This window comes from Monodon monoceros, unplaced genomic scaffold (genome assembly GCF_005190385.1).
Source record: "Monodon monoceros isolate NGI ecotype Baffin Bay Population unplaced genomic scaffold, NGI_Narwhal_1 Super_Scaffold_7, whole genome shotgun sequence".
Taxonomy (NCBI): Eukaryota; Metazoa; Chordata; class Mammalia; order Artiodactyla; family Monodontidae; genus Monodon; species Monodon monoceros.
Window position 1 is genome coordinate 14404263 of NW_021703784.1, and position 17944 is coordinate 14422206.

General features: G+C 52.9%; 1 protein-coding gene across 1 annotated transcript in view; it reads left to right on the forward strand.

Moving 5' to 3' along the window:
- The first annotated feature begins 4907 nt into the window (after window positions 1–4907).
- The window catches only part of DSCAML1 (DS cell adhesion molecule like 1), a 342693-nt gene continuing 329656 nt past the window's right edge, over window positions 4908–17944 (forward strand). Inside the window, exon 1 of the mRNA XM_029209546.1 lies at window positions 4908–5144. Coding sequence (XP_029065379.1) covers window positions 4910–5144 — 235 coding nt within the window. The 5' untranslated portion in view covers window positions 4908–4909. The remainder of the gene's footprint in view (window positions 5145–17944) is intronic.

Consider the following 17944-nt stretch of genomic DNA (forward strand, 5'->3'; position numbering starts at 1 on the left):
AGAGACCAGAGGAGGGCTGGTCCATGCTGGCCCGGGAAAGCTGGGGGTGCCTGACCAGGCCTTGCTGCACAAGGAGGCTTACGCAGGTAGAGAAGGGGCACTGGGTACTTGAGAAAGAAGGAGTGAAAAACATAGCATCCAGGCTTTCCAGGAGAGAAGAGGCTTCAATACAATGTGGTGAACACATTTGTGAGTGCCTCGCAGGTCAGAAGAACTGCAGGATAACCCGGGAAGCCAGCAAAGTGAGCTCCCACTTATGGAATTTTCCTGTTTTTCTTTCTCTCTTAGTTTAGATTCCGCCCACCTCCCCCGCCGCCACCCCTGAGAGAGACCTGGCAATGAGCTTCAGCTGCACGGAATTCCGGCTTCATGGAACCTCTCTGGGTTGGCTTCTCAGCCAGTTTCAGAGTTGGGAGCAGCGAGGGGACTGCGGAAGAGAGGCCATGATTATTGAGGGGGCTTCTGCAGCCCCTGACCAACCCTCCTGAGACAGTGGCATTAACAAGGGCCATGGAACCCCAGAGACGCCATCTGTTGGGGAGGAGCCTCAGGGATTGGGACCCTTTGTTCCGTGAGCTTAGGACCATGATACTAGAATCTAAAGTGTTGAGAGGGTAAGTGGCAAAATGTACCTAGACATCCTCGGAGCTAAGCATATAGAATTTTGGTTTAAGGAATGCCCGGGTAATTTAATGACACGTGCTACCTTTTTATATAGGCACCATAGCCTATTAATTGCAATGATTCACCTCATCTCAAGAAGACGGAAGTATTTTAGATAGACGTGCATGCATTTGGAGCAAAAACTGTTTATTTTGTGTGTTTTTTGTTTGCTTCTGAGTATCAGTGTGTGAAAATACGTATTTCTGCCTCTTTGCCTGCATTAGAGAATGTGCATAGGTGAGGAAACTGAGGCCCAGAAAGATAAAGTGACTTGTCCAAGATCCCACAGCTGGCTAAGGTGGCAAAAATGAGACGAGAACCGAGGATTTCTGAATCGTAGTCCAGGACTGTTCATATAACATTAAAATCAATTACAAATTGGAAAAAAAGGTGGGGAAACCCTTATTTGTTTTTTTCTCCTCCCATCAATGAATTAGTACTAAAAACGTCAATCCCAAATTAGCTATATAACCCCAAATGTCAAGTTTTTACCATTGACCTCGTTCGGTATGGATTCCTTTTATGAAAACCATATTTATGCTGAAGTTGTTACAGCATTTCAGAGCAATAAGAAGCCTTTGCTAAAATAATTATGTGCCTTTGTTTTTGAAGAAAATTATCCAAAATATGTAAGCTGTTGTTTGAGTTAAACAATGAAAACATCTGTTGTTTCTCATGACGGCTCTAGTCCTAATGTAACATGGCAAAATAATACCCCCCAAATATCCATGATTAACCTGAATTGGAAAGGGTTCACCTTCCAGTGTCTTCATATAGCCGCTTCACCTGGCATTGGTAACACACACACACGCCAGCTACATCATCACCCAGCATTCTGATGTAACAAATTATTGAAATTAATTAATCACTTCTTAAATGAGCAGTGTGTCCCTGCTGGAAATGAATCCCACAAATTTGAGGCTTTAAACAAATGTATTAGGGCATATGCAAAGGTGTCAATGCAGGATTTTTGGATTGTATTCAAACTGCATCTGAGCACAGGCGTGCCTGTCATTAAGTATTTATGTTTACCTGTACACATGGATGTTTGCCTGGGCAACTGTGTTTGTTCTCACATTGGTGTGCATATATTTGTGTGTGGGTGTGAGGGCTTCCATCCAAGTTGGGACTTTGAAGGAATTGTCCCTTTTATCAGAATAAAAAATTAGCCCCTCCAAAATGTCAGCCGTGGGAGGAGAGCATCAGGGTTTGGCGTGGGCGTGGGTGAAACAAGCATCCCACTCCCTTCCCTGGAGTTCCCTTGCTGTGATTGTTGCTGACTCTGCCATAGCTCCCCAAGTACAACTCCAGTTAAGAGGGGACTTCGGAACACATCTGAGCCAGACTGTCACTTGCAAAGATATTTTCCTAAATACTAAGCAGGAACAAAACCTAGGAAATGGAAAATACAAAAAGCATGTGGACTGTCTGTTTTCAGGTCCTTTCCTCGCTGACAGTCACTCTATACCCTTCCAGCCTCAAGCACACCTTTTTTCCGTGTTTCTTGGGCCTCTTCCTGGATTCCCAACTCCTGAATTCTGGCCTTGTTGCCATAGGGACTGCAGGATGTCATCCCAACATCCCCTCCCATTGAGCTATTCCCTCCGCCACCCCGTGTAGTTCAAGGTCCTCTGAGCAAAAGCCAATAACATTAGTGATATATACATTTACTGTGCTTACTGCATGCTAGCCATGGGCCTTGTCTTATTTAATCCTCACAACAGGTCTCCGAGGCAAATGCTGTGGCTGTCCCCACTTTACAGGCGAGGGAACAGGGGTCGGCACACATTAATTCCCCAAGACTGCACCACTAGTAAACGGCAGAGTTGGGCTGAGATCTAATCTCTGGCTCTGAAGTCGTGCTCTTAACCGTGACATTATATACAGAGAGAGCCTCCTTGTGCTAGAGAGAGTCCCGAGTCTGCCCGCCTCACCTGCCCACCCCTGCTCCCCACATCCACTTGGCCTCTTCAGGAGACAGTGAATGACCTCACCCTTCGGGTAACACCTGACTCTCTACACAGTGTTGTGGTCCCTGAAAGGCCCTCAGGTGTAACCAGCATAAAAGGGACACTTAGGATAGAGGAGGTACTTCAGGTAAATGGAGAGCGGAGGGTCCCCCTCTCTCCTTCCAGCATGTGGGGCTCGAGCAGCTGTGCTGACACCCCCAGGCGCATTCAGGGCCCGTCTCCTCCCAACAGACAGCAGCCCCTTTCATCCTGACTTAGCAGCTTATTTTAGGCATGGCCTGACCAGGTGCCCTGGGTCAATAGGCTTAGTTTAAAATAACTGGATTCCTCTCAGCAACCATCTCCTTTAGAAGGGGAGGAACAGGACGGAAGAATGAGCCCAGTAGGCTGGCGGTGGTGAGGGAAGCTATCAGCCAGAAGACTGGAGACGGCTGGGCTCTGTCGCTGCCTGCCTGACCCCAGGCAGGTCCATCGCCTCCCCGCTCAGGGCCTCATCTTCCTCATCTGTAAAGCGGAGGGCTGGGCTGGGTCATCTCAAACACCTGTTGCAGTCTGCCCCATGTCTCTGTTCTGAGCCTGTGTTCACAGAGGGCAGAACACCTAGTGAAAAAGCATCCACTTCGGAGTGGTGACTTCACATCACGCAGCTGGGCCACGAGGGCAGGCAGCACCGTGCAGAGCAAGCAGTGCTGCCCTGGAGTCTGGAGACCTGGGTTCCGGTCTTGCTTGTGATACAAACTGGGCGACCTTGAACAAGCGAAGCCTCGCTTTTCTCACCTGTTTTAATGGGGAGTGATAAAGCTTCAAAGGATATTGTGAGGATTACACGGAGCAATTGCAGGTGAGAGCCCTTTAAACTCTGAAAGTACTATACAAAAAAAGTAAATGCACCTGGCAGTTCCTCAAAAAGTTAAAAATAGAATTACCATATGATCCAGCAATTACCACTCCCCAGAGAGTTGAAAGCAGGGTCTCGAAGAGATACTTGCACACCCATGTTCATGGCAGCATTATTCACAATCACCAAAAGGTGGAAGCAACCCAAGTGTCCGCTGACAAATGAATAAACAAAATGTGGTCGATACATACAATGGGTATTACTCAGCTATGAAAAGGAATACAATTCTGACATGTGACAACATGGATGAACGTTGAAGACATTATGCTAAGTGAAAGAGGCCAGACGCAAAAGGACAAATATAGTATGATTTCACTTAAGTGAAGTACCCCAAAGAGGCAAATTCAGAGAGACAGAAAAGTAAATTAGTGGTTACCAGGAGCTGGGGAATAGGGAGTTATTGTTTAATGGGTACAGAGTTTCTGTTTGGATGATGAAGTTCTGGAAGTGGATAGTGGTGATGGTTGCACAGCACTGAGAATGTTGTACTAAATGCCACTGAAGAGTGAACTTAAATACAGTTAAAATGGTCAATTTTATATCATGTATATTTTAACATATTTTAAAGAGTAAATGCCTTGGGCCCCCGTGCCTAACCTGCTGCCCGGCACACAGCAGGTGCTCAACATTCATTTTGTAGCTGAGAAGATACCTCACTCCAGCCCTATTCAATTCTATGACGACTTTATGCAGATTGACATAAGGAATAAACCAACTTCTGCTTAGTGACAGAGCTGTGGGGTAGGGGGGGACAAATGAGGATGAAGGAGGAAGATACACGAGCTACAGCTGACACTAAACTATTTATTGACAATAATGTCTGAGTAATCACAATGTGCCCAGTGTGAGGAGAATCCCCGCAGAGTGGTGGGGTGGCGGGCTTCAGCGGGGCTTCCCACGAGGCAGGCTTGCACAGGCAACTGGGGCTTGGAAGGGCAGGCAGCTTTCAGCTTGGAGGTGGGGAGTAACCCGGGCCGGCACCAAAGGGTCTCAGTCTGGCTTTTACTCCCAGCATCCATGCTCCCCCAACCCAGGGGGTAAACTGAGTCGGAAAGAGGCAGGCTGCCTTGGCCCCAGGTGACTGGGCCAGGAGACACGGGGCGCCCTTGGCCCGAGCAGGGCGGTCTCTTGGCACATGTATGACACACGCCTGTGTGCGACCGCAGGCTCGGAGCCGGTGGGTGGCGGGGACCCCTCGCCTCTCAGACGGCGAACACTGGTCCGGGCCGTACGGTCCGGGCCCCCGCCGCCCCTGTGCCTGGGCTTGTGGGGCTGGGGGCCGTGTGGGCTCGGGGCTCGCGCGGCGCTCCCCGGCCGGGGTGCCGCGAGAGGGGGGGGCGGGGGGGCGGGGAGAGCGGCGCCTAGCCCAGCCCCGCGGATGACAGGAGCCAGGGAGCCGAGGAGGGAGGAGCCGCCGCCGCCGCCGCCGCCGCCGAGCGCTGGGCTGAGGAGCAGAGAGAGCGGGGCGCGGAGTGCGGGCGGCTGGGAGCGCGCTGAGCGGGGGAGAGGCGCTGCCGCACGGCCGGCCACAGGACCACCTCCCCGGAGAATAGGGCCTCTTTATGGCATGTGGCTGGTAACTTTCCTCCTGCTCCTGGACTCTTTACACAAAGGTGAGACCCGCGCGGGCGGCAGGGCGGCGGAGGCGGCGGGGCCGCGGTGCGCGAGGCTGGCGGCGAGGCGGAGTGCCCGGCGGGCTCCAGGTGCCCGGGGCGGGGGGTGGGTGGGTGGGGGGACGGACCCCGGCGCGGGGCCCTGGATGGGGCGCAGCGGGGGAGGGGCAGGCACCCGGGGAGCGGCCAGGTAAGAGTCCGCCCTGGACCGCCCCGCCAGCTACCCGCGCCTGCCTTTTTGGGGCGCGCCCGGCGGGGAGGTGGTGAGACAGCCCCTCATCTCCCCGCTCGTTGCCGGGCCGCCGTTCTGCCCGGACGCTTCCCCCAGCCCCTTGTCCGCTGCCTGCGGCTGGGTGGCGCTGGGACCCCGGGGTGCCCTCCGAGTCGAGGGTTCCTTAGGCCGTGACTGTTCACCTGGGAGTGCTGGCGGAACCGGGCCGCGGCTTACTCCCTCTCTGCCACCGCGCGCCCCTCCGCCGCCCCGGACCCCCTGCATCGCACTGCACCGCTCTTATCCGCGCCCTGGCTGGATGCAGGGCGGGGAGAGCCGCGGGTCCCGAGACCTGGGCTCCCTATAATAGCAAGTTTCTTCTCCAAACCTAGAGGTCGCCTTCGTCCAGCCCCATTGCCCCGGGCACTAGCCCCGGCTTGGCTGCGCCGCCTGGCCACCTCGGGCAGCGCGCCCCAAGGTGCGAGAGTCTGCGCTTCGGCTCCTGGTCAGCGGACATGGGGACGAATCTTGGGTTGGGGGTGGGCGCGTGTCGCTTTCCCCGGAGAGAAGGCGTTGCTAAGGGTGGGTCCAGGTGTCAGGCATGTCCAGGCCTGCTGCTGGAGCGCTGCGCACCTGATCCTCGAGGTAGCCGGGATTGGGGGTTGGAAGCGGTCAGACATTTCCAACCAGAATCACCTGGGCACCGAGTCGGGATCAGGCAGTCCCCGGCTGTCGGGCTTCCAGGCGATCGCAGAGGACGTGCCCCCGGGCGCACAGATGGCGGGAGATGAGGCGGCCGAACTCGGCGCCCTTGCGCTGAGAAGCACACACGCTCTTACGAGCTCAGCTTTACCTGTGCAGCCCTCTAACTTTTCTCCTTCGCGCCCTGGGGGACGGCCTCAACCCCCTTTGCCCAGGCGGGTGCCCTGGCCCAGCTGCAACTCTTGACCCCTAGGCGATGGGGGAAGGGCAATCCAGCAGAGGGTTGGCGCTCCCGGACGGGTCCGGTCCTTCTTTGCCGACGCCCCAGGGGTCTGGAGTCTGCAACCTGCCGGAGCTGACTGCAGTATCTCGTGGCTTTGGGGGAGGAGGGTGACCCTATTTCATTTGTAAGTACCGCCCGGTCAAAGCCAGAATGAAGGCCAAGATGCTGCTGAGGTGCGGGGCGAGGGCTGGCCCCTGAATCGTGGACAAAGTAGTTGAGTTTCTCTGACCCAACGGGGTCCACGGGGTGACACACCAAGGCTGGTCTAGGTTGATTAACCCCTTGACCCCGCACAGCACCCTCTTATACCCCGTCCGTCCGCGGAACAAGCAGCCTGCCTCCTGTTCCCCCGGGCCCCCCACCCGCAGTCTCCCTCTCCCCAGGCTCTTCCTGCTTCCCTCCGCCCCGCAGGCTGGCTCGGCTCGCAGCTTTAATTACATTAATATTAAAAATACATAAGGTGAGGAGAGGCAGCTTTCTCTCTGGCTAGTTCCCTCTCCACCGGCCACCCCTTTCCATTTTGTCGGGCGAGATAGCACAGGCTGGAGCTGCTCCCACACTCTTGCCCAGCCGTGTCCACACACACCTCCCACCCCCTTTCCGGAGACCTCTTCCAGAGCAGCCCATTCCCCGGGAGTCGAGGCCCCCTAGCAAATACCTGATGGACTCTCCCCTCCCCCTTCCAGAAGCCGGCCATTAATAAATGAAGCCCAAGCTATTTGATAGGGAAGGGGCAGATGGGGATGGGGTTGGAGAAAGGCCCAGAAGGCGGCAGGACGGCCCGAGGGGCAAAATCCTCTCCAACAGGAGAAGCAAGTAGCTCTGGCCTTGGGCCTGCGGGAGGCTGGAGGTGCCAGGTGAGGCGGCACCTAAGTGGCCTTTGGGTCTGCAGAGCTCCCGCGCCCCTGCCATTCAGAGGCTCCAGCATCTGTGCTGGGCGCCAGGGCGACTTGCCAGACAGGCCTTTCTTTTCCTTCGTGCCTTAATTGGGTCTTAGGTGCCAGGCTGGTCCCCGGGGCCTGTTCTGCTTGGGGTGGCGTGGTGGTGGCGGAGGCGGCTGGGGGAGGATGTTGATGTGGTGAGAGCAGCGAAGATGGGGTTTGGTGTATTTTTCTCTCCCGTTGCCTGTCACCCCCGCGGCACCAAGGAAAATGTAAATGTGAATGTTCGAGGCTGTTACAGAAAACAATATCCTCTATGCAATAATTTGTACGTCCATCTGTGAGGAGGGGGAGGAGGCAGAGAGAGAGGGAGGAGAAAACAAGATGAGATGGAGCGTCCTCTGGATGGAATTAAGCAGTTATTGAATGTGTTTTAAGCGTCTGTTCTTTCCATTCCTCTCGAAATACCTTTTTTTTTTTTTTTGATGAAGCCTGAGCTCAGACTGATTCCCCAGAACTAAACTGGGAAGGTGTTTTAATAATCGGTTGTCGAGTCTTCAATAACTGCCTTATTATTGCCAAAACAAATCCAGGTTCGGGCAGCCAGAGGAACCCCAGCGAGGCTCTCTCCGTTGTTCCATCCAGCGTGCCAGCATCTGTGTTGCCTGCAATTGCATTTTTACTGTGTAAAAGAGCAAGCTTCCCCGGCACTAAAATTCCTGTTTTCTAAAAGCCAAAATAATGGGGTGCATTGATTTTTTCATTTCCCCCCCAGCCTCTCGGATGGGGACTCATGGTTCTTCTCTCTAGAGAAGACCAAACTAAAAGCCTTCGACGAGCCATTAAGAAAATCTCTAACACTCTGTTCAGAGTCTAATTAAAAGGGGGGTGGGCACTCAGGGAATGTGTTTTTTAAATCTCGAAATGGCAAACACAACTTAGGGGAAGGAGGTGAAAGACCAGTGAACGTTGGGGAGGGGGTAGGTAGGCAGAGAGGCCCTGGGTGCTAGGATAACATGGGGGAGAATGGGATTGCCTTGATGCCCGACAAACCTTTCAGATGCTTCGTATTTCTGGGCATCAAAGTCGGCTGCCTTGAATATATTTCTGCAGCAGACTGGGGAGCTCAATTAGAAACAAAAAGCAAGTAAGCAGTTGACCCAAAGGCAGCGCTTAAGTTGAGCAGATCCCGGTAGACTGGCTGAATAGGCTTATTTTTCTCAGATTGAGGAATCGAGAGAAGGTGGGCAAGCAAATGGCAGGGATGGAGGGTGGGGTTGGCCCAGCGATGCTTGCGCACCCCCCCCCCAGGCACAGGGTGGTTGTCTGCACAGGGCACCTCATGGGTTGTTGGCTTTTGTCAGAGGGGTGCAGACCTCCAGTCCCCCTTACCTTCTCCGGGTCTTCAGGAATTCCACCCTTGTGACTTGCTTGGTCCCCTGCTCAGCTTGATGAAGGACGATTTTATTTGTGGATGAGTTGAAGGGAGGGTGGATGTTCAGAGAGCTTTTTTGGGGGGTATGGGTACCAAGCTGGGAGATTCTTCCCTCCCACGTGATCTTGGAGGAGGTGTTTCTTGGGGGCATTGGAAGCAGTCAAAAGGAAACGCCCCCAGCTTCCGAAGTGCTTTCTCAGCCCCTAGCTCAGTAGATTCTAACCAGCACCCAGGTGCATGAATGGGGTGAGCCACAGGCAGCAGACATGACAGGGTGCCAGGAACCCAAGGGCAGGCCCTGGATTTGCATATAATTTGCATACCGATTTGCATGCTCACCTAGCCAGGCCAAGAGCCTCCTCACCCTCTGTGAGTAGCCGCATCTTGATCTCAGCCTCAGCTGCAGCCAGGCAGTGGCTTTTCCTTCTGTGGAATGGGGGTGGGGCAAGAGTGGGGAGAAGGATGATGTTCTGGGTAGTGCTTCTCTCTCGCCTCTGAGTTCTAGGCCTACAGGGGCTCAGCACTGAGTTTTTCTTCTGGCAAGGCAGCCCCCGAGCTTGCAACTGGGGTGGGATGGGTGACCGGTGGCAGAGACACCCGAAGGCAGACCAAACTTTGGGTGTGGGTTGTGCCTCTTGTAGTGCAGGAAGAAGAGAGGGGCACACCTGCTTTGGGGATCCAGGGCCAACATTTGTTTTCTGGTGAGTGCACCCCCAGAATGGAGGATGCTTAGGGCTGTGCTCAGTGGGTGGAGAGGCAGCAAATGATGGGAAGAGGGTATCAAGTGAGGCAAAATGCTCTTTCACCCCGCTGGCTTGTCGGTGCCCAGCTTGGGGAGGGGGTTGTGGCCTCTGAGGGGAAGAGCCCCCAGCGGCTCCTTCTACCATTGCTAAGACGCCTTCTGTCACATGCAGTGGTGGGGGCGCGGTGAAAGGCAGGCACTGTGGTCAGACGCTGGGTGTATAAAGAGTTGGGAGTAATACTTGAAGAGCACACAGTTCAGGGCAGCTGGAGTGCTGCTTCCCAGAGAGCCAGCTGGGATGCCCACAGTGGGGGTGGGGTGGCTTCGGGAATGATTCTGTCTGCATTTCCGGGGCCCTGGGCAAATCCCACCCTGGCAGGTGCAACTCCAAGGCCTCTCAGAGTGTTTTTCTGCACATCTAATGATCTGGGAGAGCCCTGGTCCACCAGAGCCCACAGAGGTTTCTGAAGGAGGTGGGGGTGGAACCCTAAGGTGTTGGGTAGAGCCTCGGGGGATGGCCGGAGGGAGAGAGGGAGAGGGCCAGTGGGCAGAGCTTCAAGCCCTCCTCCCCCAGTTCTTCCAACCAGAGCATTTTATATACTAGAATTGTGAAGAAAAATAAAAAAGATTGCAATTCGATGGTGCAGTGGGTATTCGGAGTCAAGGCAAACCCTTCATTTGCATCCTGGCTCTGCACTTAGTATGTAACCTTGGTCCTCTCTGAACCTCCCTTTCTCCAGCTATGAAATGGGATTAAAGGAGATAATGCATATGAAGTACCTAGCATATAACTCATTTTCAGTAAACCTTAGACCTCTTCTTTTTTCTGCTTCCCCCCCCAAAGCAGAGCATCTGCTTCTGTCCCGAATGGTTGTACTAATGAGGCACAGTTTTGGCCAAGCCAACTGACTTAGACTTTGTAGCAGTAAGAGAGGCTGAATGGTGGCCAGGGCAGGGGACATCATAGCTTCCTCCTATCACCTGTCAGCTGGGTAGCCTGCAGGACCCATCCTCAGCCAGATAGCTGAGGCCATGCAGCCACCTGGGTGTCCCTGGGGTGGGCTGGGGCGGGAGCATCCAGCACGCTCCCTTTCCCCAGCCACAGCTGGTGGCGGTTGTAGAAAAGGTGAGGGCACAGGTTGGCTCCAGATTTGGATTTGAGGGTGAGGCAAAGGCCAGTCTCATACCTACCAAAGGAAGGCTGGGGTTGGTTGATAAATCTCTACCATGACTGGACACAGTAAGAACTGATTTAATGCCATAAGCCTATGTACGTGGGCTGCCCAGGGTGAGCCCCCATACCTTGTAGCTGGATGGATTTCTGTCTTTCCCTGCTAGGATGAACTTTGCTGTTTTTCAGGTAGTTTCATGTATAGAGAACACCCTTGACAGCCCCTGACCTTGGGGATCCCTGGACCACTCCTCCCTCCGTAACCCAGTCAGCCATATGACCCAGGGAAGCAGCATATGACCCAGAGGTCAGTTGCTGCTCATGGCAGGTTGTGGCCTGTGGGTCCCATGAGTGGCGGGGTGCGGGGCTGTAGCACAGCAGCCTGTGTGCCCTGTTTAACAGCTGTTTGTCCTGTGCTGCTTTCGCATGAACAGCATTAGCCTTGGGCACCACCCCTGTCATCCAGCTGCTATCCCCTCATCCGTTCAGCCACCCCCTGCCCCACTTCCCCATGCCCTTGCTCTACACGCTGTTTGCACTGACAGTTTCCAAGGTCACCGTCTTCATTAAGAACAGTTATTCAAAGGCAAGTTGCATCTCCATTAAACTCCGTGTGTGTGCGTGTGTGTGTGAGTGTGAAGAAGCATTGTCCATAGACCTAGAAAACAAAGCTCAGCTGTCTAATATAGGCACATTACCTAATAGTTCATGTGCCTCTATTTCCCAATCTGTAAAATGGGCAAAATAACTCCAGTCCTGGCTGTCCCCCAGAGCGATTGCTATTGCATATGCACAAAAAGGGTGAAGGCCATACAATGGTATAGCGTGTGACAATGCTTTGTAAACTGAAGAGGGCAACATATAAACACACACATGTAAAAGCCACAGCAAATCAGTTTTAGCCTTATAAATGCTCTGCTGAAATGAGGTATAATTACTGTCATCTCGTGATACAGGAACAACGAAGGTCTCACAGCTGTGTGTGGCTGTCTCCCCCTCCCTGGGCCTCACACATGGAGAATTTTCCTAGCCTTTGCTTTTCATCCACATGGGGAACAGTGATGAGACAAAGCCAGGCTGCCAACGTCTTCATGGAGTAGATCTGGCAGATTCCCTGTGGCCCCAGTGCCTGGGGGCAGTGGGAGGAGCTTACCTCTGCTCCCTCCCCAGGTCCTTAGATGTGAGTTTAGTCCATAATCCTCTGGACACGCCCCTGAGGGTGTTCTCCCTGCTGGGACTCCACAGTTTTTTTTGTGGGAAGGGGAGTAGGCACAGGGTCCCACCTTGGGTCACCTTGTTTGAGGTCACAGCGATTACTGGAATCCAGGCCCTGAGAACCCAGCTGACTCAGGGTCATGGACACCCTGTATCTAGGGTGGCTTCCCAGAGCCATGGGGGAGAAGGTGAGTGGGGGACCTGCTCTGGGGGTGTGACAGCCATGGGTCAAAATCTTCCAGGTTGGAAGGCACCTTCAGGGACATGGAATCCGTCCCCCAATCAGCTGTCTGATCCCCTCTGCACTGTCCCACCAGCGTTGTTCTTCCTCTGCTCCAGCACTTCCAGCCACTGGAAACTCCTTCCTTTCAAGGAGGCCATTCCTGGCCAGAGAGCTATTACAGCTCTCACCCTTACAGTCAGCCACTTTCTTGGTCCTGTACCTTCTACTCACTGGCTCTGCTCCTACCTTTTAGGCCACATAAATCCAGGTGAAACCCTCTTCTACCTGATGACACTTTGACTACTTGTAGACAGATGAACTGCCCACCTGAGCCCTCTCCTCTGGGCAGCCAGCAGCCCTGGTCCCTCTAATGCTCCCTCCTATGACATCATTCCCTTTCTCCATGATGCCCTCCGTGCCTGGGTTGCTGGGATCTGAAAGTGGAGCGGCCAGAGTTGCAAGAGCGGTGGAGACGGGGGTCTGGTCCCAGCCAGGACGCTGGCCAGCTGTGCACCTGGGGCAAATGACTCTCCAGGCCTCACTCTCCCCATCTGTAAATGGAGGAGATTGAACAAAATAATCTCTTAAGTCCCTCCAGTGTGAACAGTCTAAATCTAGGAATCTCTGGGGACAACTGTGCTGTCTGAGCCGACTCCCAGGAAAGACCTTTCTGGCCATAAGGGGCGTTCCTTTGACAGGCCCTGTCTAGAAGGGGCTGGAAGATTAAAGAGTCTGTTTGACTGTCAGCTGTTGCTCATAACTTCTCCTGGAGCTGATGGTGAGGGGCCTTGTAGGTTGAAGGATGACTGATCTTTACCGGATCTCAGAGGTTTCTGGTTGCTGGTTACAGGAACTATGTTTGTGCTAAGAATCTTAAGAAAAAAGAAAAAGAAAACCCGTTTCTGATGGACAGAGGTGACCACTTGGGCACTGGAGCAGTGCTTCTCATTGGGCTGGTACTGTTTCCTTAGGGCTGTTTGGAAACCGGGGGGATACTTTTTGGTTATTTTACTCACTAGAGTAAGGAGGATATAGTGGAGGGCAGGGAGGGATGATTAGGGATGAAGTGTCTGACGCCTGGGGCAGTCCCAAATAATTCAGAATCGTCGTTCCCCAAATGGCTCTCTTTCATCAGAAACCCACCTAATAGGATGATCACAGCTCGGAGACACTCTGAGAGTAGAATGTAGCGCTCCCGTTGAGAAACACAGCCGGAGTAAGGGAGGCCTGGGTTTCAAATGCTGCTCTGTCAGCCCTGGCTGTGCCACCTAGGAAATTACTTGATCTCTTGAAGATCCTGTTTTCTTATCTGTAAAATGGGGTCTTGGGCAGTAGCTACATTAGAGGGTACTCATAAGGATTAAATGCACTGTAATGTAAGGAAAGGGCTTCTCACAGCGCCTGGCACACAATTAGTGCTGAAAAGAAATGGTGGCCATGATGATGGTGAGGGTAGAGGTAAAGCAAGTGTGCCAGGTTTGGGGACAGAAGGTCTGGGGCTTGTCCCAGCTGCACAACCAGTTCTGGCTGCCTGTAAATGCTCAGATGCTGTCTGGGGAGACCGGCCCTTCCCCTCCTCAGAATCTAGACTCCGATTGTCTCCAAGGTGTGAACACACCATAACGGGGTTTTCCGATGGAGGGGCCAGACCCCGTCTCCCTGGTCCTCACCTGAGTTTTGGATGGACATGGTGGTTGACCTGAGACCCCACTGGCTGATCCTCTCTGGACCCGGTTTTTCCAACTATGGAATAAGAACAGAGTGAAGACAAATAATAATACATCTCTTTTATGAAAACCTTTGTGTGGAGATGCAGCGGAGTAATCAACCTTGCAAATTAATCTGAGAAACCTCACATCTGCGTTAAAACAACCACAGCTCTGTGTGCGGCCCGGGAGCCGTGTAGCTGTGGCAATGCTCTGTTTATTGATCACACCATTATTCTTTCATTAACTCGATCACCAAATTAAGTTACTTAATGAGGTGCTGAGGTTCTGTCAGCCAAGCCCATGAGAATGGTCTGTTGTTGGGAGAGTGGGTTGAAGTCCGGTATGGCAAACCTTTTTCCTGTGGAGCATTACTCTGAGTGTAGACAGAGGACCACCTGCCTCAGAAACAGAGTTCCCTGGCCCTACGACAGACTCAGTGAATCTGGTATCTAAGGACGTGCATGTTTAACAAGGTCTCCAGGTGGCTCTCATGCATAGTAATGTTTGAAAACTGTCTGAAGTTGCCATCATCATCACTGGGGAGAGGTATTTGTTGTGGGATGTACTTCCTGCCTATCTGCTATCATGATAATATTTATAACCACAGCAATGAATACTTAGGTGGTTACCTCTGCCACTTATATATGCCGGAAACTGTCATACATATGAACTCATCCAATCTAACAACCCTTGAAGTAGATACAGTCACCCCCGTTTTATAGATGAGGAAACCAAGGTGTAGAGAGGCGAGGTAATCTTGCCTGCAGTTACCCTGCTTGTAAGGGGCAGAGCAAGGATTCAAGCCTGGGGAGCCTGGCACCAGAGTCTGGGCGTTTACCCACTGTGCTAAGTGCCTAGTGCTATGCTAGGCCCAGGGGACAGAGTGGTGACCAAGACGGGGAGCTCATAGGCCTGCAGGGGAGCCCTGCCCGCCCCTCGTCCCCGCTGCTACCATCCAGCCACGCTCCCCGTGCCCAGGGCTGGATACCCCTTGCAGGCTCTTGCCCTCTCTCGGGCGGGTGCAGCTGGCAGGGACTCCAGCACTGGCAGATGCTCCTGGATGAAAGATCCAGTGAATGAGACTAAATATTGTAAAGGAAGAGAAGAAGTGACTCATTTCTCCCTGTGGAGGTGGTGAGGCGTTAACATTTCGGTCCCCTCAGGTTGTCATTTACGATGATTGGACATGATGACATGGGGATAATTCAAAGTGCACCTGGGTGGAAGCCTCAGTTGGCCAGACACCTCCATCCCAACCCGGGCAGGTGGGGTGGGAGGCCCCTGGGTGTCGACTGCGTGGGTGTTGAGTTTCCTTCGCCAAACTAATCCCGATGGCCAGACAGCGCAGGGCAGACGGACAAGTTGATGTGATGGATATTTAGGTTTCAGGGGTGACCCTGGGGCAGCCCAAATGCCTGGGGGCGATTTCTGGTTTAAAAATATTGCTGTGCTATTTCTACGCTTCTAATCTCCCAGCCATTTGGAGCCTGTTTTATGAAACACGGCATCAGGGTGGTGCTCCATGTTAACCAGCGGAGAAGATTAAAGGGGTTTAAGTCTGGGCGTCTGTCACATCACAACCAAGCCCATAACTTCCATTTTCTATTAAAAATCCATTTCCCCTTTGACCAGAAGAAGCTTTGCTGTTGATCTGATCTCTCTCTCTTTATTTATGAAGTGTTTCTCCCTCCTCTCCTTCTCTCTGTAAGTCTGTCTGGTTCTGTCTGCGGAGGGAAGAAAGAGCTGGGGGATGGCTGAGATTTAGGGGAAAGTCGGGAAAGTCGGAGTTTCCTGTCCAAAGATTTGCTTTCCAAATGTGGACTGGCTTCCAGAGAAGAAATGAAAGCAAATCCTCATAAGGCCCCAAACTTTGAACTCTTCAGCTTTGTGTTGGAAAAAACTCTGGCTTGGGAGCCAGGCAGACTTTGAATGTTGGCCTGGTGGCCTCCTGGCTGTACGATCTTGGAGAATCTCCCCCCATGAGCCTCTCTGACCTCACCTGTAAGATGAGACTCACAGAGCCCACCTCGGACGTCTGCGTGAGGATTATGTGAGGAGATGCCCTTGTAGCACACAGTAGGCGCTCAATGAGTTAGCCTCCTTTCTTTTGAGAACTCTGTACCATCAGCCAGGCCACCAAGCCTCCAGGGGAGTAGGTGTAGAGCCAAAATGAAATTACAGAAAGGGCCATAAACCCTTCTGCGAACTCTGCCCTGGGCGGTGGGTTAACCCTCTTCTGCCCCCATCTCCTTTGCAAGCTCCTGGATGGTGGGGACCATTTTCCCCGGCCTTTGATGCTTTCCACCACACCTGGGGGCCTGCTGGGCATGTAGCTTGTGCTGGGTAAAGATCTCCTGAAGGAACAAGTCTTTCCTGGCCTCGGGTCAGGAAGGACCTGGGAAAGGAGAGCATTCAAGGGTGCAGGAGTCACCCTCGGGTGCAGGACTGCAGGGTTGGGGGGGACTGGACCCTGGTCACGCTTTGCAGTAACTTTTGCCTCCCTGGTCCCCTCGGGGAATCGCTGGGATGCGAATAACAATCCCATCCCTCCTAGTCCTGCATCCTCATTACGGGGAACCAAGTACTTTCACGTTCTGTTTTGCCTGCTCAGCAGCCCTGGGGGACAGGTAAGGTCCCCCTTTTGTGAATGAGGACGTTGAGGCTCAGAAAGGCTAAGTGGGTTGCCTGAGGTCACACAGCAGGTCAGGAATGAGCCCCAGGAGGGAAGGTAGCACTGTCAGACTTGTCCCGGGTCTCTGACTATTGTCCCATGCTTCTGTGCTCCTCAGAGCTGGCTGAGGCTTTGTCACTGCTCTGAAGGTTCAAACGGGAGCCTGAGGAGGGAAAGCTGCCACCATTGAAGCCTCTCCAGACTCCGTGAGGTGGGGGTGAGGCCCCCAGACCCCTGCTACTACCCCTTCCGTGGCTGGTGACTGATCGTACCCATTGCTACCGCAGCCACTCACTGGTGCCCTGTGCCAACCTTCATCTTAGCACATGGCAGAGATTTCAGGAGATTCGTGCCTCAGTTTCCCCTTTATGGATTTGCTTATTCCTCTCGGCAGGTGGGGTGAGGCTGAATTAATATTTATTTAAAGGCTTCTGCATTCCAGGCTGACAGGTGCCTTGTGATGGTAAGATATGAGCCTGAAGTAAGGGCAAAATGCTATTGTTTCACACCTGAGGGTGACGTTTCATAATGGCAGTGTTCTGTCACAGCTACAAGCTGAAATGAATGGTGTGTCTAATCCTCCCCAGCTCCCCCAGACCCAGAAGACAGCAGCTCACATACCACGGGGGGAGAAATATGAGGCTACTCACCTTTTGCTATAAATCCACTGTTTCTTCAGCCGTGACAGGTGGCTGGACAGTCCCCGTCAATTCATCAATTACATCTACCCATTTGTAGTTGCAGAGAAGCCCGTGTCCTTGGCCCTGGCAGGATCCGAGGCCCAGAGAGCAGGAAGGCTGCTGCTACTGTGGCTGACAGTCCTTCCAGGAGCCCGGAGCCGAGAGAAGCCTGGTCCCCAGGGGTTGTCTCTGCAGGGAGGGTGGGATGGATTTCCAGCCGGGAGAGAAGACCAGGAGTGTGTATTGAGTGTGGGTTTGGGATGGAAGAAAGGATGGGGAGGGATACCCAGCCTGGAAAACCAGAGTTTGTGGTTTGATTCCTTTTGTCTTCGGTGTGGTGCGTCCAAAAGGGCAGTTTCGCCCCCAGGCTCTGAAGGCAGGCAAAGTCGGGCTCTGGCCCAGCTCTAATACTTTCACTCTGGGCTACTTTGGGTAAATTAGTTAATTTTTCAGAGCCTCGATTTCCTTATCTGTACAATGGGATGATAATAATAGCATCCCCTAGAGAGTCATGAGATGAAGTGAGAGAACACCTGTAACAGGTCTAGCACCCAGCCTGGCCCGTAGTTAGTGAAATCCATGGTGGCTAGCAGTAGTTGTTTTTTTTTAAACAGCTTTATTGGAGTGTAATTGCTTTACAATGGTGTGTTAGTTTCTGCTTTATAACAGAGTGAATCGGCTATACATATACATGTAGCCCCATATCCCCTGGCTAGTAGTATTGCTGCTGGCCTTATCATCACTGAGGGCTACTTCATACTGATCCTTAAATATTTTCTTACGCTGCCCCTTGAATCAGACAATTCCTGAGCTCCTGTCTGTCAGGGATCTTTCTCAGCTTCCTAAGTCCATTTGTCAGGCATAATGTCTACATTAT